Genomic DNA, 23,900 nt, shown 5'->3' on the forward strand with positions numbered 1-23,900 from the left:
CCCTCAGTGCACTTTTCCAACTAACCCAGTCTTCTTCACACGATTTGGAGCAGGGTTCAAGGCAAGTCTGGCTGGGTGGTAGGCTACAATATGACTGAAGTATATCACAGGGTGAAACTCCTATTTATCTTTGCTTATGCTGGAGTTCTGAGGAACAACAGAATTGTGCATATGTTAGTGATTCCAGACCTAGGTCCAAGTAAGCTGACATGCCATTGTGTTGAACACTCATCTCCATGGGGCAGCAGTCAGTTAGTTGCATGAACAAGTTGCTCAGCCCTGGAGAGGTGCAATGCTGCTGACTCGTCTGTACCCCTTCCATTTCTAAAGCTAGCTCAAAGCCAGCTCAGCATGCTTTGCATGGTTAGAAACTGCTAAGCACAGACATTGCCCACAGAAGGTTTTGAGACAGGAATCCAAGGAGACACAGGAAGCACAATTTCAGACTAGGCTGCAGGGAAGTGGCAGTGCACTTAGTCTCCCCACACATCAGCTCTAGTAATACCTTGAAACGTGGGTAGAATTCTGTTTACCTGCACGTGTATAAAGTGTATACAATAGCTCTGAACTCATAGCCAGACCTTCTAATTTCAGTCTTGTTATTCAGTGCAAGCTTCCCTGAAGGGAGAAGGCCTCTGGGAATGTGGGCTTCATCTCAGATTTACCTATGCTTCAGTAGGTGTAGTGTAAAAGAAACCATATTCTGAGCAGGACTTTCAGGTGTGTGGGTGTTTCCAGGAATAAACAACATTCAACCACAGAACAACCAGGAAGTGTCTTCATAAGCATACCATGTCACTTTACTGCTACAAAATTCATAAATTTTATCTCCACAACCAGCTATAGTGCCATCAGCTCTCCTTGTGGTGGGCTAGGAAACAACCTTAGTGCACAGTATGCTGAAATGACAAAGCCTGCAATTGCAAGCATTCAGATGATCATATTTTGTGGAAGCCTGTCAATCACACTCCAGGTAGACTAGACAAATTCTGTTTTAGTTCTAAACCAGAATAGTAGGAGGAACAGATAAACAGAGTGAAGTGCATTTGCAAGGTGGATATAGAATTTTTGTATCTGCCTGTACAAGAAGTGAGGCTATCCAATACTTATGCTTGCTTTTTCACACACTCTTATATTCAAAATTAATGTATTTTGTTGTGGAGGATGCAAATAAAACATAAGAAATTATTTTTCCTTCATTATAACTGTAACAAGTTCTAGGCTCTAAGACAGATCATCAAAAGGCAGGAAATTCAGTGGCAAATGTGACGCATACTGCTATCTCTGAAAGAATTGTTTTTGAAGCCTTATGCATTGGATAAGGCTGCTACATAACATATTCCAGCCTTGATTCCACTTACTTGCCAAATTTCCAGACAAAACCATCGTATTTCATTACCAGAATGTGTACTTAGTCTGTAAGACGGCTCTCGGTAGCATGGAGAATCCCAACGCTTTTCCAAAACCACTCTGAGCATCAGAGATAATTGGATTTTCCCATATAAGTGCAGCCTATTGTGTTACATATATGGTTGCAAGATTTAGGGTCCTCAGCCGGCACAGAAGAAGATACAAGAGGGAGAATTCTCATGTAGAAAAAAACATGGCAGATCCACAACAAGGCACAAGCTAGCATACCAGTTCATACCAGCTGTGGTTCCAGCTTCATGTCAGTACTCGGAATGAAATCCCTGAAAAAATTCTGTTTCTGTCTGTATCCTGACAGTCATAATCCAGCTTTACACTTCTCCATTTCTTATTGAACATGTGATTGGTGTGGAATCTATTGTCAGCAAGGACTTTAAGGCTGAGTAAAACCACTTCAAACAGAGCAGATCACAGACAGTGCCTTCATCAAATAATATCTGATAACATTATGATAATTAACATGAAATGGTTCTGCAATAACTCACACAGAAAACCACAGGCAAAGCCCAAGTCTCTACAGTCTGTACAAGACAGGGAATGTTCAGACTCAAGGAAGATTGCAATGACTCTTCATGGCACCTTAGACAAATGTGCCTCTGCCGCTGTGTAGAAATGTACATTCACTACAAGTGTATTTACATCTTAGGCTTCAGTCTCAGCTATTACAATCAGTTTGTCCCTCTCTTTCTCCTCCTTTTTATCAAATACAAGGACATTTCCGACCAATGCAGCCAACAATCCCTGATACCTCTCCCCAACTTCCATGCATTATTTTTCATCTGTCATCCTCTGTCCCACACCGGCCTTTCTTGGGGTTGACTCCTCCATCATGAAATCTTGGTTTCCAATCTGTTACTGAGAGGGCAGGAAGAAGCAATAATGGATCCACCACTTCCTGTGGTGAAATGATGTTTCCAGTAACATCTCACTGCAGACTTTGCACGTCACACATCCTAAATTCTGTTGCCTGCAGAAGTATTTTCACAAAAGTAAAAAAAAAAAAATAAGGCACCAGAACTTTAGTTTCCAGCCTCTGTCATCCTCAGATTTCTGTCCAATCTTCTCCTACGAGGCCCCACTTGATCCTGAACACCCAGGCTTGAAGCAGAAAGTTGTTCACAGGGCTTCCTAGTGGCATCTTAAATGATATTTGCCTAGCAAAAGAATTCCCCTGATTTCTGGTTCCAAAGGAATTGCTGTAAGAATGGCAGAAAGCTTTAACTATGATAATTAAAACTAGGATTTTCGTTATTAACAAGGTAGTTTACTGTCTTCTAAAATCTCTCCTATCCCAATACATCTTCCATTCTTCAAGTATTTCTCTTTATGCAGCAATCGTCCAGTTTGCCAAATATAGAATCATAAAATTATTTGAGTTGGAAGGGGCTTGTAAAAGTCATATAGTCCAATTTTCCTGCAACGAACAGGGACATCTACACCTAGACCAGGTTGCATAGAGCCTAGTCCAGCCCGCACATTTACACCACTTCAGTTTCACTTGGTCACTGCATCAAGTTTGATCATCATCTATTTCACATGTAAGGCCTCGTACTGTTTGTATGTTGCCTCATTCCTTCTCCCACCTTATCTCTTATTCTTGACTTAAACAAATGACTCCTCTTCCCTTCCATGCCCTTGTCTAGAATACAGCTGCCTGCTATCTAGTCACATCTCTAGATCAGTGTTAAACAGGCAAAAAATAAGCCAGACTGTTACTGTGAATAGCATAGTGAAAATCTCAGAACAGCGCAGAGAAGTATCAGAATGTTAAAGCGAATTTAAAAACCAAAGGGAAAAATGTATAGTACTCCTTGCCAAACAAGCTTGTAGTCAATAGTAAGACTCTAAGACCAAGAAAATTGAATTTCTGCCTTGTCTGATTTTCTTTATATGATCATTATCAGTCTTTTATTTTTTACTTATTCACAAAAGACACTGATGTGCAAAATTGCCGTGAAGTCTTAGTTCCTGAAAACTCCAGTTTCTTACTGGCTTTGATCTGTTTTCTGCCTTTGCTGTTTCTGACTCTGTCCTCACTGACCATTACTCTGACTTGTAATTTTTGGCAGTTGAAACCCTCTCTACTGCTGGCCCATAGATTTGTGCCAAGGTTGTGCTGTGGCTTAAGGAAAGAGAATAAAGTTCTGAATCTGAATTGACTAAATTGGTGAGGAAGTGAAGAAACAGGTACAGTGTTATCAAAAGAAAAAATACTATTCTGAAGAAAAAAAAAAACACACACACACACAAAACAAACCAGTTTTCATTGAAAGATGTGGGTCAGCTACAATTGGTACAATTTCTGTTGAAAAGCATGTAACATAGTATTTCTTTCTTCTAACTCAGTTTCTCCCCCCAGGGTCCTGAAAGTCTTGTTGTTCCAACTGAAAGGGAGAAATACTTAAGACAGGAGGAGTAATTTGCTACAATGCAGTGTCAAAGAAGTGCCAGACACTTAGACTAGCGGTAGTAGAGGCAACAAAGAGGAAGAAAAATTTTCTTACTAGCTCCCCACGACAAAGATTTTCTTTGTGATATTGAACTCAGGCTTGAATAGTCTCCTCCATTTTTACCCCATCTGAGATCCGCTACAGGCTTTATCTTTGTTCATCAGCCTCCTGAGGAGAGCCAATGAACGGAAGGCAGAGTTGTTTAGTATGTTTCCTCAGCGTTTGCCTAGGCACTCAGCACAGGAAGCCTAGTGCTCAGAGAAGTCAGAAGGAGGAACCTCTCCAGCTTTGAGGAGTCAGGCGGTCAGGAGAGGAGTAGGAAGAGGGAAGAGAAAACACCAGCACTGGCTGCTGAGGATGCATTGGCAGACAAGAAACACTCCCTATGACCACAGCTAGGCTGGCAGCAAGAGCGATGGAGTGACGGAGCTGCCTGAGCCATGAAAGCAGGAGCTGATATGGAGATTGCTGGAAAGGCTGTGTGTGTCTTCTTGCTGCTCACTATCATCAAGCTCAGAAGAACAGAGGGTGAGTCAAACTGTTCTCCGTAAGCAATCAGGTGTCAGGGTGGAAAAAAGAGAAGTGTATACAGGTATTTTCTTCTCATAAGGATTTCTGCTGAGGAGAGGTGGTGGGCACAGTGAAATACAGCAGGGATCTGCTGCATCTTTCTGAGAAGTGGTGGAAGATTGCTGGTATGATGACAGTAGGGATCAGCTTCTGGAATTTTTTTCTAAGGTTAATAACTGCAATCAAGCATGAGCAGGGCTTTGGTACCAAACACAGTGACACTCCTTACCTTTTTTTATCAGTGACATTGACAAAAGTTTAATATATTCTAGCTATAGCAGTTAATATCTTCTAGATACTGTTTTTTTGCATTTGCAGAGTTTGTGCCCTTCCAGACAGCACACAGTAGTCCTAAGATTAGACCAATGAATTAGGAATTTGAGCAGCAGTTCCAGAAACCTAAACTGTCAGCTGGAGATAAGTCTGAAAAACACATAGTATGCATGTGTCCATCACTCTTATGGACAGGTAGAATTAAGCTGCATGGAAATGAGTTATTTTATTCACTTGGCCAGAAAATAAGAGCAGCTCCTTGAAGATATTTTTTAAGAAAAGTAGATGCAGTCATTGCTGGCAGTGAGGGAACACCAGTCGGTAATGCATTTGACAGATCAAATGGGGGATCTGAAATGCTAACCCCAGTGCCGCTACTTGGAAAAACTCAAAATACTTCACAAGCTATTAAATTCTGTGGCACACAACAGGCACACTGCAGGTGTGTAAAACAAAAACAAAAACAGCTATCTCTGTTCTGTCAGAAATGAAATTATCTCAGAAAAATGCTGAAGAACTGTCCTGAGCTCATGAACATGGATTATGGCAGCATCACAGATAGTCTACTGTTTTGAAAACAGCTGCCCAGAGAGCTGGGCACTTTAATGTCAGTGTGACAGTTCTAAGCAAGTTGTAGCAGTGAGGTTTTACACTTAGAGATTCCAGGCCGAATGTATTAAGGTGATCTGGTGTGTGTACTCTATCCAGAGAATTGGAATGCTGCATGGAAGCTCAGAAGGAACTGTGTTCCCTTTCTGAAGGCCTGAGAAAGCTACTCCAAATGAAACAATGTCATGCAAAAATTGTTGTGCATAGCCAGACTTTATCTGCACTTGTACTTTCCTTAACATTTCCTTTGCATGCTGCCTCATGTGGCTTTGGTCACTTTCTACAAACAAGAAAAAGGGCAGCTCAGCAAAGCCACTTCATGACTGTCATATCTAAATCCGCACCTGAGTGGGGCTGAACAATGTACTACTGCTGGTGCATGATCTGCATGACTTTTCCTGAGAATCCTCATAGTAGTAGCAGTGGAAATGACTCAGAATTAAAATCTTGCTGGCAAACTTTGAAGACTTTCCCTGGTTTAACAGAACAAACAGGGCACCTCAAATGGCAGTATACTCCATAGGAACTCCAAAGGAAAAGGATAAAGGAGTGTGAGTTTTTCCAGGAGAGACTCATAGAACTAAATTCTTTATCAGAATAACATTTGCAGTGTTGACTTGTATAACTTTTCCATCTCCAGTACTACCCAGTGACAATAGATATGACCTAGTGCTTCAGAGGAAGCTGCAAGAAGTTCATTCTCAGGAATGAGATGTGATTCTTTATGGTTAGTTCAGTTCTAACAGTAGCAAAGAAGTGAAATGAATGTCATTGCATCAGTACTGGAATTAAAGTGTATAAGGTGAATAAAATTGAAATAGAACATCAGAACAACCTGTCCAGAGTACAAGGTCACCTACACAAATTCTTGAGTGCAACTGCTCTCAGCCTTCATTTAGCTTCTTTCTTTAACAAAGCTTTTTAATTCTCCTTTGCTAATACGATAGTGTTTTACCGCCTCGTTACTTCCACTGCCTTTGTGTGTTCCCCATCTTGTTGTTGCCTCCTATTCTACTTTACTCTGGAATCTTGTTCCTGAAATAAAAACCATAGACTAAGAAAGTATTCTGGTAAATTTACATTTGTCTCTGTTTCATGATTGCTCTGCTGTTCCCTTGTTTCTGTGTGCTGGGATCACTTTGACTTCTTTTACAACAAAAACACCTAAACCACCATAAGAAGTTTATCTTACCAAGATGCTTAAAACAGACAGCTGTCCTATTAAATTAAGCAAAAAAAAAATCTCAGAAGGTATCCAAATTGCCCTAACACAGTGTTCAAGGCGTGTTCATGTGACATAACAATTTACTTTGCTATGGTCCAAACACAGCATGTGAAGGTGTCTAGTTTCATAACTACAGAAATAGAGAAGTTCAGTTTTGCAAGTTGACCACATATTCCATCACTACAAGCACATTTTTTTTGGTAGTGAACTTAAAGACATACAGGCTACTTCAAACTCATAGGTAATATATTTTATACACAGTGGTACAATCATTCAAAAAAAATAAAGCACAGGGATTCTTCTTATGCTGCTTTATTTTTTCCTAAGTAAGAAAATGCTAGAAAAGAAAAGCTGAAGCTGAATACTATGCAAGGTACAACCAAGATTTTAACCTTTAAAGGTTAAAGATGAAACTGTAAGCCTGTTTTCAGAGCAGCTCCTTATCTGCTCTTTGGAAAAAAAAGAAGGGCAAACAATCCATCATTTGCTGTCAATGCTCTTATTTTTTGTTTGGAATAACAGGAAAATTCCTCTTAAGCAAAAACAGCAAAACTTTTTGTATTCTTTTCTTCATGATGAAGAGAGTAGAAAGTAAAATTCAGCATGCAGAACAGAATATTGAACACTCTGTATCTGTTTCTGTAGTAAGAAGTGTCCATAGAGCATTTACAGTTTATTACAAAGGGTGTCTATTATGAAAGAAATAGCACCCAAACCACTTTGGCTTCCAGTGTAAAAGCTCTTCCTTCTATCCTTTCCAGCTCACATTCTGCAAGGATAAAGATCTATTCAGTTTGCATACAGAAGTTGCTATAGCGAGTTTAAAGTTAATAGCCATTGGGGTATAAAACATGATAGCTTAAGTTCAGTCAAGATTTATTGGGCAAAAGTGCTAATTCTGCAGGCTGGATGATGCCAACACAGCACTTCAACACCAACTCCTCCATTAAAGAAGCATACTGATCCTTTTTTTCTGCAAAGGCATGTTGATATTGAGACATAGCTCTTTTACATAAGTGTAAAAACAGCCTCAGAAAAGATCTCTAAATCACTGCATCAAATTTGACCTTTTTTACAGGCATTACATTGTGAAACTCTTCTCATAAACAATTTGAGCGCCAAAAAAAGAGAACAGAAAAGAACCCTAAACATGCTGAAAGGCTGCTTTTAATCCAGATCGAGGCAAGACACTCTATTCCAATTTCCAGCCTATATTTGTTGTACTTTTTAGAATTGTTATTACATTTTGAGCTGACAGATTTCAGTGCATATCTACCATTCCATTCATGGATACTACCCAGTTATTCTTTCGAGGTGTTGCTTTATAGAAACAATACTACATACTTTGTGCCTTCAACAAATTTCCTCACAAACTCCAGATACAAATACCAATGCAATGATTAGAAATGTTACACAGAATTAGTAAAAAAACTTGTCTGCTGAAAAACATTATTAGCAAGCTACCTTCAATGTGACACTTCCTTTCAGCGCTATCTTTGCTTTCTCTCCTGGAAACAGCTCTTTATCCATCATGTGTCCCTCCAACTGTTCCTCTTTGCATCAGCTTAATTTAGGATCTTTCAGAGGACACTGTATCAAGCCTCATTTCCAACGAGGTGAGGTTTAACATCTTTCCTTTGCCTACAAAACCATCTGTCTTGAATGGCTGTTTAGAAGGATGCTGAAGAAAGCTAAAGAGCAAGAGGAAATCACAGAAACTTTAAGAACCAAGATTTAGCAACTGCAAAGATATATTCCTGTATTGAATGTGAAAACTGAAGCCTTTGATTCTTTATTAAGTTCTGTCAGTGTACTCATCTTTCTGCAAGACACACAATCACTCCCTGATATTAAAGTTTGCAACCTAAAAAAATTCCAGCCATGCTGCAGAGAATTCATACTGTAAAAGCAGAGCGTACAGTGAAACAGCGTAACTTCCTGTCTGTGTTTTAAATTTGCCATTAAATTTGGTAAGACGGCAGGAAAGAGATATATGCTGCAAATGACACAGTAATTGTGGCAGAAATGTGCTGCAAGAACAAAAGAACAATTTGGGCATAAGGAAGAATGGAATTTTTGAAGAAAGGAAAAAGGCCTAAATAGAATGAAATGGGAAAAGGATGCCCAGAATGCAGGGCAGGTTTTCAGTCTGCACAGTCCTATGTTGCTCTGGGTACGCTGACAGAGTCACAAAGCTTCCATGTAGAAAATTCTGATAGTAATTTAGCAGTTTATATCCTAGTACAAAGATCTTCCATTTGTTTATCTTTCACTTCATTTCAGATGAGGCTTTTTAAGTGTTCACAGGCTCTCTGTGATGGTAGAAGAGGAAAATAGATACAGAGCTCAGCCTATTGTATGTGGTCTCATCCAAGTGTCTGGTACTGCCTTTTTGATCATAACTCGTTATGACTAATATAAGGTATTCATTCCAAGATATTGTTAGTCATTTAATTGTGGTTTATCGCTGTTTCAGTTCTTTATATGTCTAAATTTAATGTGTCATTGTCACAAGGAGGGGGAAGGGAGGGGGCTGGGATGCTCCAAAACACGTTGCAGATTGTGACAGCAAGAAATGAAGATACAATTATACAAATAGGACTGTGCCCGAGAAATTAATCTCCTTATAGTGCAAAAAAGCTCTTTAGCACCTGAATTCCTATAGAGGCTGTAATGGAACTTGAGTCATTCTAGGGGTAGGACAAGGTTTTACCTGCCACAAAGAATAACAAGCTGGAAATTTTTTCCTACTTGAAAGGAATCAGAAGTGTTTTCAAGCTGTTTAGCTGTCTTTGATCATGCAGTGATTCCTCTGAAAATTTTAGTGGTTTCACATTCAAATTTTCCTGTTTTTAAAAATACTTGTTTCTCATTTTACTGTGTGAAATATTCTGAGAAACAAGAAAAATGACTAAGTGATACCGCAAAAGAATTGGCATAACTAGTTATCCACCAGAGCTGTCAAACAGGCTACATAAACCACGTTAGAAAAACAAGGCAATTTATTTCCCCAGCCTTTTTCAATTACAGTAATCTTAGCGTGACAACAGTAACCAGTCCATTTCTGAAACACAAACTCCTCCTTTGAGTGTGTTTTTTTTCCTGAGTGAGGACATGTCCATTTTCAAGTTGGAATTTCACAGAATCACAGAATGTCAGGGACTGGAAGGGACTTTGGAAGATTGTCTAGTCCAGTCCCCCTAACGGCACAGGAACACCTAAATCAGGTCACACAGGAATGTGTCCAAATGGGTTTTGAAGGTCTGCAGAGACGGAGACCCCACAACATCTCTGGGCAGCCTGTTCCAGTGTTCTGTTACCCTTCATGTGTCAGTGCATTGTAATGGAAACTCAGTACACTGGAATAGAGCTCATGAACATCCTCTAATATTGCTTAAAATCTATACAACAGCCAAGGGGAGACACTGACAGGATAATGTTATTTGAATTTTAATAAGGTGAACTTCTGAGTTTGGAGTCAAATTATAGGACTTTAGTCTGGTCTTCAGTCCTGTCTCCAACCTTATAACCTGTCAGAGGAGGCTCCAAACTGAAATCTGTTGACGTGAGATTAATGTCAATAACCAAATATGGATAGTTCATCTTGGAGCTGTACAGAACTCTCTGAATCTTAATCGCCTGTTTTCTGCATCAGAACGATTGAGAACATGTTCCCCAGGGCTCTGCACCTTCTGACAAACAGAAAAAATGATTGCCATTTCTCGGAGTTCGCCCACTGGTGAAAAAGACTGAAAATGCTAAGTTATTTACACTAATGTGTAGATATGTGACCCTTCATATAGTCTCTCTTGGATAGAATGAAATCTTTAGCAGGGCTGACATTTAATTATCATCCTTCCTTATCACCACAAGGAGACAAATGTGATAGCTCACGCCTCTTCAGTTTTCTTTTTGTCCACAGACCCACAGAGAGAGAGGCCTTTGCTAAAGTGGTTATTCACCTTTTCAGTTGCAGCAAGCTATCAGTTCAGCTCAGCTCAGCTACAACATGGGATTTCACCTTTTGAGAAGCAGCAGTGCAATGTACTGGCTTGATTCCAAGCCATCGTTCAAATAGCTAAATGCTGATGTGTATGGCATATATGCCCTGATAATGTGGGTCTTAAACCAATCAGGTATCACAGAGGAAACTTCAGCAATTGAATATTTGGCATTCCACAGTATAAAAGAACTACTCTGGGAAATAATGGTGTAGTGACCAGTTTGAACTTTAATACCTACAGCACTGAACCTTTCCTCTTTAGCAGTGGAATAGTTTTGTCTAGTTTGCCTGCACAGAAAATATGCGTCCTTTATGTTTAATTAAATCCCTGGAGAGAGAGAGATTGTGTCCTTCTCCAGAGCTGCTGAGTTCATACCCAAGAGTGGAGGCTGGGGCAGGCTACATACAGAAGACACAGAAGTGATGGAAAAAGAAGGCAAGAAGAAATTATGTAAAATCCAAGCAGCCTGACAAGTCACTGAAAGCAGGTAGACTAGAAAAGAGGACTAGGGGAAAGAAGCCATTTTGTACGAGGCACAGAGAGCATTTTGTTGATGAGTATAGTCAACAACTATAAGTTACTTTTCAGGTGTCACTTCCTTGCATATTGGTTTATGTTCTAATAACACATACTTTTAGAGGCCAGAAGGGTTTTGGAATGCTCACTAGAAAGAAACAGTATGGCACGATCAACTGCAGCCCTTGATTTACAGGAGATCCTTGCAATACCTTCAAACTAAAGTAAAGCTGTGGCTAACCAGGAAGAACAGGACAGAGATGAGGATAATTTCCATTCAAGAACTGCTTTTGTGCTGGTAGATCTCATGGCTCATGGACGTTCAAACTTTTAGTTTGTCCGGGCTGCACGGAGTGGAGAGGAATTGTCTAGGGCTGCATATAAAATATATAGTATTATTAATGTATATAAGTAACAAAACTTGTTTCATTTTTGAATATTTTTTATTTATTTATTGTGAAACTGATGTATCAGTCTGGTTCAATAGCAGAGGCAGAAATTCTTACTGACTTCTCAAGCTGTTTGTCAGATTTTTGATGAAATTTTACTGTCCTATTGGTTCATCCTTAAAAACAGTTGCTCACAAATGTACATACTGCCAAAAAGTGATGACACAAATAAGACACGGTAGTGAAGTGATGGTTATTTTTCTCGGGTAAAAGAGGGCTTATAAAGGTCTGGTAAAGAGACATCATCAGATTTTTGAGTTGAATATTTGATCACAACTCTATACACTCCATTTGAAATTTCAGAGACAAATATATTTATGTCAACTGAAAATGGAGTTGCAAAATGGAGTACCTTCATCAAAAGGAAAGCACGGCTGCATATTCTTCACTGACCACAGGACTGTGTTTAGCCAGTGTACTAAAACGCTTAACATTATTTGACATCTCGAGTCAGCACCTCACTGTGCCCCATGTCCTGCTTTCAGCCCAGACAAGTGCTGCTTGCACAGTACTGTGTGGATATTGTGAATGATGGGTGTGCAGTCAGGGCTGGGCTGCTTGTGGGGCAGAACCATTGCCATTGATGGTGTGGGGCAGCGGGCGGCCACAGGGTGGGATGGACTGGGCAGTGGGTGGCCCATTGGCCATGGGTAGGACATACATGCCATAACTATTAGCAGACTAATTCCAGAGCATATATATTTTAGTCTGTGTTTAAATAAAGCTAATTCTGTGTTTATGAATAGAAAGTCTTAATCTCATTAGACTATGTCTTGGTTTGAAACAGAAGGAAAAGCAAATCCTGTTTTTATCAGAAACTGTTAAGAAAATGTATGACATTATTCTTTATGAGCTCTAGTTTTGTAAATTTTCATCAAGTATTAACCATACAGAAGCAGTGTACCTCCATGTGGCTGACAAGCAGAGCTAATGAGCAAAGAACCAGCAGAACCTGGCCACAATAGTTTTGGAATGAGGTATCCATACTGGATAGGCCCTGCAGTTATGTCTTGCTCCTTCACCATTTTCTCCCTTTCTTTTTCAACTCATCAACAGATAGCCAGAGTTTAAAGATAGCTCTAGGAGAATACTAACAGGGTCATAAGATATGATAAAACCTAGTAATATGTTTCTGTTCTACAGAGGTAAAAATATCTTCCTTACTCTACTTTAAGAGGAGGTTTTCAGTCAGTTTAGAAATAGAAGTCAACCAAACCTCTCATCATTTTTGGCACACACATCCTTCTGCAGCAAAGGAAGTCTAAAGGTTATGATTCTAGCAACATATGTGACAAAGAAGAAAAGCAAGAAAGAATGTATACAATTCATATTTATGTAAATGCCACTTACCTATACTCTAGTAATGAAAGAGGGCACTAAAGTGAAAGCAGTTTAACATTATGATGCTTCTTTTAGTAGGCAGGTGTACGTCAGAATAGGACAAGCAAAAATATTTCTTACTAATTAATCTATCATCTCGAGAAAAAATTTTGCTTTACTAAACAAGTTACAGGGGAAATCAGAACCCTTCTACAGATTTATCATAAACCTAAAATTGTACTTACATATGACTTGACATTTTAAGCTGACTCACGTGGCTTATCATTTTGAAAGAATGGTACCTGACTAATCCTGGGGAGACTATGACAGAAAGGCGTAACAGAAAGCACTGCTTTTGCTCCCTTTTTCTCTCCAGTCTTGAAGCATGCAAACTCATTATGGGGAAACTGCCCAACACCATCAGCTGCTTGGGAAATGCATAGTTGAATGACTATTAAGCTGTTATTCCTACAGGATGTACATGTAAGCATACACCATTATGCATGCACAAGATTGCCTTTCCTTGTCAACACTGCAAAACCCCTACCAACCACCTCAGCTCCAACATATAGTCTGTTTGAATGCTTAGGTTTGCTTAGTCATTTTTAGATGAGGTCAGCTATAACTGATGACATGACTCAGCTCTGAGGCACTTGGCCTTGTTAAGCTTGCAGAGGAAACACTTTGTTCTCCAGTTTTCAGACATTCATAGAGCTCACATGCAGAAGCCATCCTGAGAGAAAAGGCTCTTTTGAATTCCTTTTCTGGTAAAATAATCTGATTTTAAAACACGCACCTCATATTTTCTTGAAATGACATTTAGCAGAAAAAAATCATCATTGAAAACACCTTCAGTGTAACAATTTATCAAAGAATACTAAATAACTGAATTAAGACAACAAGCATTTGTAGGGCTGGTGCATAATTTATGTATGAGAAAACTGTGAATAATTAGCACTTTTCATTTTCAGCAGTGCTTGGAAACAGTAGCTGATAAATCTGGCAGTAATAAGTAGCAGAAAGCTAAGTGTTATTCCCATTATTTAATGTAAATTAGAAGTGGGTGGTTTACTATCCTGCCCCACCAATTTTCCACTTCTACCAGAGAAAAACCCCCACAAAACTATCAGGGTTACACTCTGATTTATATATGATACTGCTGAAGTAACACTTTATAGCATTGTGTAATGTAGTGGAGGGCTTTTTCCATACAAACATTTACCTTCTTCAAGTATACAGCTCACGTATCATGAAAAGACAAAGACAAAAGGCACTGTACATGACTCCATCCAAAAGTCATATTTTAAAGCCCAGAAAGAAGTCAGTGCCATAGAAGGAAAATCAAACAAAAAACAAAGAGAATGTTTCCATGCAAATGTGAAACAGAACACATGAACAAGACACAATATTAGAGTCAACACAAGTTGCTATACTAGCTGAATAAAGATCCTCTGCAATCTTACCCTCATAAGCAAGGGTTAAGGGATAGAGTTATGGGCACATTTTACAGTTTTGTAGCTTTATGCATGGAACAAAGACAGGCAGGACTTACATATATGCCCTATGTGGACTGTCACCAGTCACAGCATGAAAGCACACACAAGCACTGTGTATACAGTGCGAATGTGTATGTCCATCAACACCCACAAAACAAAAAGACACCTATATAAATAATAACCTTTCTTCTAGCACAAAGCTCCTGCATTGCTATCTGTGCTGTAGTGTTGTCTGAGAGGCGTAGTCAAGGTCTTTGCCACAGTGCTGGATTTATTTTGCATGAATGCAGATGTAAAGGTTGCTTACTTCCTTGGTAATAACAGTTCCAGAGAAAAGTCATGACCAGATAGTCAAATAAAAGGTGCTAATGGCCCTGAAGTGTTTAGGCTTGTTTTTATAAGGATGGGGGAAAAGGACACTGGTGAGAGGTGCATATAAATCCACCTATCTTCTGAATCACTAGTTTTTGTATGTGGCAAATACTTGTTCAGTTTGTCAGTATCTCAGGCTTTGTCCTCCCACCCCAAGCAAATTTTGTCCTCTGACATGTAAAAAAAGAAGCTTCTTTAATTTTTTTTTTTATATGTCCCAACCTGCAAAACTCACTTAAAAAAGAACACTATATATGAGGAGATCACAAGGTGTTAGCCTACACCATCTACAGCTGAGAGGTCTAGTATGATGCAAAACTGGGGTTTTAGGAAAATCACTGGAAGAAATCTAAAGGTACCCAGAGTTTAACCCATGAGTATTCATCCTTTTGGCTTGTCTGAGACGCATTGAGTGAAGAGGAATTTTCTTGGTCTGCATATGAAATAAATATATAGTTAATCATAAAATCATCAAGGATGGAAAAGACTTCCATGATCATCCAGTCCAACCACGTACCTACCGCTAATATTTCCTTACTGATGCATGTCCCTTAGTACAAAATTCAAATATTTCTTGAACATCTCCAGGGACAGCGACTCCACCACCTCACTAGAGGAGGTGAACCTTTCAGTGAAACCTCATTCAGCAGAACCCTCATTCCAGTGCTTAGTTTTAGGGATGTACTACTGAGTTCAATATTTTAGCATAAACAATGCTGTGAAAACATAGCTGGATCATGGTCATCATGAATTCCTGTATTTACCCACAGATATGGGCCATATTCCAAGAGCAGTTTCAAAGAACAAACAGCAGAACTTAACTCCCACCCAAATCAGACAAAATTAATTTCCTTTGTAAGAAAATGTCAGCATTGCTTTCTGGAATAAGAGGCCTAAAGAGCTACTAATCTCTGAATCAGAAGAGATCCAACAGATAAAACTATGTCCCGCTACAAAGGCATCATTACTCTTATCCATCCATCTTTCCCAGGGTATTTGTCTGACATAGAGTGTTTCAGGTCATTTCATGGAGCTGTGCTACCTGCAAAGTTGCTCATTTTAAGATCTCACATTTTAGATGTCTAATAAGAGGATGAAAAATGTATTCAATTGAGGAAAAAAGATAAACGTGTTTTCTGTACTTCTCATGACGGTAGACAGTACCCTAAGAAAAGGGGCAATCTCTTCCTCCAGAAAAAGGAAAACAAGATCAGTTTGTATCCTTGCTACCCATTGGGACAGTAGAAATCACAGGCTTTCTGACGAAAGACTGCCAGTAGAGAATCTGATACAAGTGACAAAAGCAAAGACAAAGTAGGCTCCAAACCTGGAAAAGTGGCAACTATACAGAATTTGACAGAGAGCACAGAGGCACATGGGTAACAAGAGGCAGGGAACTACTAAATGAATGCTACACTACAAATGTTTAAGCAACGAGCAAAAAGTTCAATACATCAGAATAAGTTGTTGATCTGATAAAACCAACGTGCTGGAGCACGATTTTCTTCCAGTATCTCTCTCAACCAATATGTCCCACTGGGAAATATGTTGATAGAGCAGACTGTAATAGCCCACTGGTTTCACAATCCACAACTGCAACAGCAGATGACAGACAACTTCTGGATAAACAAAGACAAGGCCTCACTCCAGAATGTAGCATGGCTGACATTTCCGTGTGAAGCACAGACCAGAACTCTGAGGCCACACGTGACATCCTAGAGCACCTTTTCATACATCCTCCTCTTTCCTTGTCTCCTCCAGGAATTGACAGAGTGTCAGCAAACCTGGGTCACAGCACTGTGATGACCTGCCAGAACAAAACAAATATAACTATGGTAACATGGAAAATAAACCTCAAGACTGGACGCCAGTGCAGCTTGGCATACTTGAGGGGTCACAAGGCAGAAAGAATCAACTGCAGTAACAGAATAAACTGGAGATCCAGACCAGACTGGGATCAGGCACTTGTGATACAGCAAGTAGGAAGGGCTGATGAGGGAAATTACACCTGTGAAGTGATGAATGCAGATGGGAATTTCGACCGCCATTATCACCTGACTGTGCTAGGTAAGGGTCGCCTTCCTCATTTCACTGCTCTCCAGAGGACTGTGTCCAGGCCTGGGCATACAAAGCTCCTCTCCTTGTGCACTGGAAGAAGTGTGCAGGAAGAAGTGGAGCTTTCTCACGGGAATGAATGGTCATGTATGTCATTCAGAATAATTCAGCTTCTTCTCTTTCCTTATCTGACAAAACTCTCTTTCCTTCTGTTGCTTCTTCCTCCCCTGTAGAGTTATAAGTGATGAGTGTGAAGCAATATTCAGTACTCTAAAGAAGGATTCTGAATGAGCACACTGTTATGCTGCAGTCACTCAGAAATGGCTGCTTGGGACAAGTCTAATTCAGCCCTGTATTGTAGTGAATTGCCAACCTCCCTGTCAAGGGCTATCTTCTCTCAGGGCATGTGGCCATGGTATTTCACTCAAATGCAGATGTATGGTGGAAATAATACAAGTATGGTATTTGTACAGTGGAAATAATACAAGTATGGTATTGTATGGTTGGAATAGTACAAATATAGATGGAAACAAATAGCTAGAGGGTAACTAAGGAAAAGGACTCATCAACACTGACACCTTCAAGATAGGTGCTCACCAATGTCAAGGCACACCACAAGGACTCCACAAAGGAGCAATCTCCAGAAAAAGATGCTACCTTAGTGGTGGTCAGCTCGTAAATAGGATCTGGGAGAGGTGGAGTCAGGCTCCACCCCTTCCGGGAGCACAGCTGAGTTACCTTCACCTGTGCTCCTGCAGCTGACTCATTGCTTGCCTCAGATGGTTAATCAGGGGTTCAGGCTGTGATCAACAGTTTCCCTTACAGCAGGAGAACTGTCCCAAATGAAAAAAGATACACCATCCTTGTCTCCTGTGACTTTGGAACACACTGCTGTGATGAGATGGCACTTCCACCTCTCCTCTTCTTGCTATGCTCCTTTTGGGTAGTTGATAAACCAATCCCTTTGCAGCAATGCACATGCATCTCCCCCCTTCCTGGTACTTTGCAGCTTCCCCAAGGATGGCTCTGTACTGCGATGACCATGGGAACCCTGTGTGCGAGGCAGAGACAGTGAAGCCAGCTGCTGAGATCTGGTGGGTCCCAGAGAGCAACTCCACACCCAGAGCAGACAGCCACGATAATGGGACCGTGACTGTTCTCAGCAGGTTCACAGCACATAGCACCAGTGGGAAGAATCCTACCTGCACTGTGTCCCATGCAACTCTGAACGAGACCAAGTCCATAGCCTGCTTCCCATGTAAGCATCCCTTTGTGTGCTCAGTGTTCAAAGTCCTGTTTAGCCCCCTGTTCACATTCTTGCTCTACAGCTCCAGACACCTACAGTGAAATTCTACAAAGACAAGTGCCATCCCATAGCACTTTTGGTCATAAACTTTGACAGTTTGTTTGTGTTCTAGTCACTATTTCTAAGTGTTTTTTTTCCTAAGAGGGAAGTACATTAATGCATTAGTGTTCTTTTGGTAGTTGGAAAGCTGTAGGAAGCAGCCTCAGAGCAGACATGCTCTTACTGTTAAAATAACCATGTGGAACCAGATCGTCAGCAAAATCTGTTCAGATGCAAATGATTTCCTGCTTGGATCATGGTAAGACAGAGACCAAATACCAAATGGTTAGCAGAAACAAATGAATAACTTCATTCTGAATTATGAATCACAACACGGAGATATGCTGAGTCCTTGTGAGAGGCTCATAGTGCAGACATGTCGTGAGTGGTTCACTGTGGAATTTGGGCCATCTGTTTTTGTATCTGACACAAACTACACTGTTGTTTCTCAGATAGCTTTCATTAATGACTTTCCCTTTTGCTAAAGAGGATTCTATTTTACAAGCACACTGAAAATGCATGTGCTAAAGCAGCTTTATGCTTACACTAAAATATTAAAGAAACAGAGAAGTAAGAAGACACAACTAAGACTAATTCATTGTGTTTAGCACACAGACACCTTGTCCTGTATATAGCCATTATTCTCGGTTTCCTGATGATCATCACCTTTGCAGCTGCCATTTACTATTTAAAGCTTCATGATTACAGGTATGTACAATATGGGGCTAAGGAAAACTTGTCTGGTGTTAGCAGAAAGCTTTAAATACTGCTCATGTCTTTAAATCAAACGATTCTGTCACTCTGTGCTGCTCAGGGTAACTACTGTGTGTGAATGAACCATATCAAATATTTTGTCTTTCTGCTGCAGTAATTGTGCACTGCACACATCTTCACTGAATAATGGCACTGAGTAGAAACCATAGATGGTTAGATGTTGGCAAGGGATACTCATTATATTGCATGCTACATTGAATGGAAACTCTTTATTCTGTCAGGAAACTGGCAGCGTAAATCCATTCTCAAGTATTGTGAGAGCCTGTCAGTGTCTGTCTTGTTCAGATCCGAGGATTGGTTTTTCTCCCACTAAGCTTTATCAAGTGCCAGAGGATTCATAAGTGCTATCCTGCTATATCAACTGATGGGACAGATTTTATATGTATTTTGAAGAAGCTATCTGGTGAAGCTGAACTCTACACCCTTTAGGTTTTGGAGTGGAGCAGGAATCAGTCCCAAGGAAAAAGCATACAAAAATAATTCGTGCAGAGAAAGGCTAATAAGCACTTGACTGAACATTCCTGATAAATTTTTCCTGTCTCCTATTCTGAAACTAACTTTTGTCCCAACTTTCTCCTGGAGATATACAATTAGTTGAATAGAAATTCACTAAGGACAAATAGTGCATCCTTCCAGAGGATTTTGATTTTAATCCACTTCCTCTTTGTGTTTAAGCTCCCAAAAACATCAGAATATATCTGTAAAGAAAGCCTGGGTACTTCACTTTCAGGATCAAAAGTGAAGGGCAGATAGACTTGAGATTTTTTAGCTTTGTTTGTCATCACAAGTAAGAAAAATGTTTTATAAACTTGTGATCAAAGAAGCTCAAGTGCCCCTTCTTCCACGCCTGCTATTGAGGGAGAAATTTGTTTCAATGTTTATTTTCTTTCACACAGATTCTGTCACAAAACGAAACCTCCTGATATTATTCCTACATATTCCTCACAGGTAAGGAGAATGACACAGATTATACTATCACCAAATCAGGGATCTTCTAATAGCCCTGAAAACATGGTCAAGGAAGAGAAAGAGAAACCATAAGATTTCTTTTCTTTTCCTTTCTTTTGCTCTCAAGCCATTCTCCACTCAGCCTGTATCTGTGCTTAGAATTTGCCTGACCCAGTTGCTGGACCTTGTTCTTGGCCTTGTTGAACTTCAAGAGGTTGGCATGGGCCCACCTCTCACAGCTGTCCAGGTTCTGGATGGAATCGCTTTCCTCTAGTGTGTCAACTGCACCACTCAGCTTATTTGTTCTTTCTACAGAAAGAGACCCCAATACAAAAATTTCCAAGCCAAAATAAGGGAGTGAGAATGGGAAGAGAATGAAGAAGAAAAGGAATCACAGAAATCATTGTAGCTTTACACATCAAATCTCTGAAACAAATCTTTGAAAGCAATATTGTTTCTTTGGTAGAAAAATCAAAAGAGGGTAGTTTGGTTGGGGTTTTTTGTTTGTTTGTTGGTTTGGTTTGCTTTGGCTTGGTTGTTGGGTATTTTTTAAGTCAAAAGAGGAATTAGAATGGAAACATTATTTCTCAGTTACTTTCTTCATTCTAGATGAAAAACTTGCAGAGTCTCACCAAAACAAACTACTTCCTGTATCCACAATTTCTGGTTTTGTTTTACTAGGATGACACAGTGGAGGTGGAACCTTATACTACTTACGTGCAGAAAGAAAATGTAATTTACAACTCCGTATCTGATCTGACATTGAGGCAGAATCTTCCACAAGGACGGTCACCAGCAACATGATTGATTCAGCAACACTGGAAAGGGAAGAAACAATTTGTATTACTAAGACAAGTCACAAAAAGAAATTTCTCAAAGCATTTTGGCAAAGTGGGAGGCAACATAGTTTACTAGGTCTTCTTAAAGACCTGCGTTTATTGATGAGTTTGCAAAGTTCTTATTTTCCCCCTTTTTTGCCTTCTTCCTTGGTAAAGGAAGGAGGGGGCCTTTTTTCTTAGGGAAAATCTGACTGACCACAAGACATAGTTTTTCCTGGAAAAAATATGCTATGATTGGTTTTCCCTTTTCTGTTCTTGCATTGGACATCCTAGCTTTGTTGGTCATTTCTAGGCATTACTTTGATACACTTGACACTATGATGCACATATTTGGGAGATGTGAAGGGTGTTCAAGTCAAACACTCTTCAGTTAGAAGCCACTTTTTTTTCTAATTGACAAATGTCTAACATAATGGCTCTGAGCACTGATCATCACAGAACATTTTGCCTAGCAAAAGTTATCAGTAGGGAAGACCTTCAGTCTCTCTGTTCTGAAAGCGGAAATGAGTCATGAATGTACAAGTTCATTCACTAAAAAAAGAGACATCACTAGCACGCTGCTTTAACTCATTAGGTTTATGTTCAGTATTTCCACTAAACATGTTCATTTGATTAGTCAGATTATTGTTATGATTACATTTCTATAAGATTAGCTGGAGGTGGGGCCTTCCTAAATGCATTGGCATTAAGGTACTGTAAAAGAATTACGTTACTCAAACCCAGTAAGCTACTTTTTAACAGAAATTAACATTGACTATTTCACAGTGAAAAGTTCAAATATATTACCTACAACTGTGCAATAATGTACTAAAAGGACAAAATTCCTGACGATTGTCATATTTATTTTAAATACAACTGGAGATATTTTCACTCATGTCTAGATCTTTTATTATTACTTTTTAAAAATATAACTGCAAGTCCACTTCGATGTATGTAAATTAGCTTGTGTATCTTAATGTGTCTCATGTTAAGGTGATTTCTTCTCATCTTCCCAAAATATCTTTTCAGAATAAGTAAATAAAAAAATATATTTCTCTGTATATTAGCAGCTCTCAAGTTTTTTGGACTGATGTTTTACTAGCTAAAGTATGAACTGGCTTTACCATAACAGTAAAGAGATTCATTTGTAAATTTCTGTTTACTGCCTTTTCTTTCAGTATTTTAAAAGACTGAATGAGTAGCTGGCCTGATGGTAGGATCAGAAGCACTGGATTTTTCCTTTAGATCACAGGACTCTCTTTCCCACATGTTGCTAGAGTTGTTTTTTGAGATAGCCTCCTGAGGGCTATGACACAGTGCTTGGAAAAGAGACTTCTACACTGACTGAAGATCCTTGATTGCATTACTCATGTAAATGGATGTGATTATTAACTTTCACTCTATGAGCTGTGAAACAGCCACTTTTGTCCAGGTGTCCATATGTGCACAAGTATGGCTTTTCTCCATCTCTTTACATCATTTTAAAATATAAGGGATCAAAACTGCAAAATGAATTTAGAGTACTGAAATATAAATCAGCTACAAATATAAATGTCTAAATCAATTTCTGGTGTCATGAAAGGGCAAGATAATTTACTGTGTTGACTGTTCGGGCCTTCTAGCCACTTGGCCGCACTGGGCTTCAGGTTAGAAAACATTCATGCCACCATCAACAGCCTTCATGACTCTTGCCTCAAAGTGCATGGTAGCAGGCCTGATTGTGGAACAAAGTAGAGGACAAGGGAAATAATCAGTTAGCAACCTGCGAAATCTAGATCTTTATCATACCTGTTTAGTCCAATATAATGGACCTGGAAAGAATTTTAAAACCCTGTAGCTGGACAGCAGATTAGCAGGTTCTGTACTTGGATAAATTTAATATATTGAATATAAACTGGAAAGAATCTACCTTCAAAAGCTGCTCTCCCACAGGATGAAGCCCATTTTATGGACACTGAACAACATAAGTGACTTTCCAGTCCCTAGAAAAAAAATCTGAGAAGTAGTGGTTGTTTGCAATGCAAACAAAGATCACTCAGACAGTATTACACCTACTTATCTTGCCTTTTCATGCAGACAGGAAGGCCACACTTTCTGTGCTTAACTGATGAGCATAGCTGACAATGCAGCCAGATCCTCTGCAGTAAGTTGACAGAAAACAGGCTTTTGCCCATATTTTGTGACTGCGATAAATGCATGCAAGCGTCTCAGGTTCACGTACGTATAAAATGATCTTTCTTCCAAGAAGAACAGAAGCTTCCTTTCTCCATTCCTCATTCTCTATCAGGCTACTTGCTATTTCTCTTTGCCGTGTACTGCTACTGTACTACTGTCATCCTCCACACCAAAACTTCTTTGTCTTTTAGCGGTCAGACAATCCTACCCTCTAAAATTCCCCAGTATGTTGCAGTCACAGGAAGGAAGTTAGTAGCTTTTCAACTGCTTTCATAAACAAGTTTTGGTTTTCACCACATTTATCAATGATCAATAAATTTCTGCTGCAACGTTTACTTTTGCTTAATTTTATCTCCCACCTTTGCTGCTGTATTGTATTTACACACATGCACGCCGGTCTCTTGCTAGTTTACAACTGCCATTCCTGCTCTAATCAGGCATTGTGGTTATCTTATGACTATAGAGAACCCTGAACACTGAGCTTACATGCACTGAATGTCAGCAGGTGCTGTGCTGCTCGCTGAAAAGCAGCAGCTTCCTTCAGAATAAGGACCTATTTTTTAAGACGACACTGAAATTAAGAAAATAAATGGATGTACTATAAATACTGTGACTGATGAAAGCTGCAAAATGTCAGTTGTTGGGTCTCTCTAACCAGAAGCTATTTCATGGCTACAGAGTCAACTCCTTCTCCACTCATTACAGCAATATATAAAATTTCATTAAAACACAACTTTTAGCAGAGTAGTCATTATATTTCCACTTACCTGCTTCACACAGCTTTCCTAACATGATCCATTAACTGTTTGGCACTCCATCAGGTTTCAGGACTTACAACTCCTCTCTCCTGCCAGTATCACCTCCTTATACTTGTGGTTTATTATTCACAGTCTTGTTTTTAATCCCCTTGTCCTTTGTACGTTCCCTTGTTCGGTGTGTGACTGCCCTGATGTTCTGCCCAGCTTACTGCCAGGTATGAATTCAAATGACTTCAACATCTTCCGTTTTCATTGTTCTGAAAGATAAATTTAAGTTTTGACATTACAGCTGATGTCTTTCACAGGATCATTGAT

The 23,900-nt window shown here is 39.6% G+C and overlaps 1 protein-coding gene across 3 annotated transcripts; it reads left to right on the forward strand.

The window, feature by feature from the left end:
- Positions 1-3,999: 3,999 nt before the first annotated feature.
- Positions 4,000-21,802, forward strand: LOC140258259 (cell surface glycoprotein CD200 receptor 1-A-like). Of its 3 annotated transcripts, none has more exons than XM_072348377.1 (6): positions 4,000-4,406; positions 16,474-16,779; positions 17,777-18,025; positions 18,721-18,820; positions 19,783-19,834; positions 20,516-21,802. In XM_072348377.1, exons 1-6 carry the CDS (start codon positions 4,319-4,321, stop codon positions 20,636-20,638), a joined length of 918 nt encoding a protein of 305 aa, XP_072204478.1. In that variant the 5' UTR covers positions 4,000-4,318; the 3' UTR covers positions 20,639-21,802. The 3 variants fall into 3 exon arrangements, with proteins under 3 accessions (XP_072204478.1, XP_072204469.1, XP_072204489.1); XM_072348368.1 differs by having other exon boundaries at positions 4,115-4,406; positions 16,474-16,914; positions 20,516-21,801; XM_072348388.1 differs by lacking the exon at positions 18,721-18,820 and having other exon boundaries at positions 4,115-4,406; positions 20,516-21,528.
- The last annotated feature ends 2,098 nt before the right edge of the window (positions 21,803-23,900 follow it).

This window comes from Excalfactoria chinensis, chromosome 1, assembly GCF_039878825.1.
Source record: "Excalfactoria chinensis isolate bCotChi1 chromosome 1, bCotChi1.hap2, whole genome shotgun sequence".
Lineage (NCBI taxonomy): Eukaryota > Metazoa > Chordata > Aves > Galliformes > Phasianidae > Excalfactoria > Excalfactoria chinensis.

Bases quoted from the DNA above. Each gene is read 5' to 3' on its own strand.
- LOC140258259 (XM_072348368.1), top strand. From the start codon at position 4,319: ATGAAAGCAGGAGCTGATATGGAGATTGCTGGAAAGGCTGTGTGTGTC. The intron at 18,026-18,720 runs GTAAGCATCCCT...CATTGTGTTTAG, and splicing joins GTCCATAGCCTGCTTCCCAT to CACACAGACACCTTGTCCTG. The intron at 19,835-20,515 runs GTAAGGAGAATG...TTGTTTTACTAG, and splicing joins TTCCTACATATTCCTCACAG to GATGACACAGTGGAGGTGGA.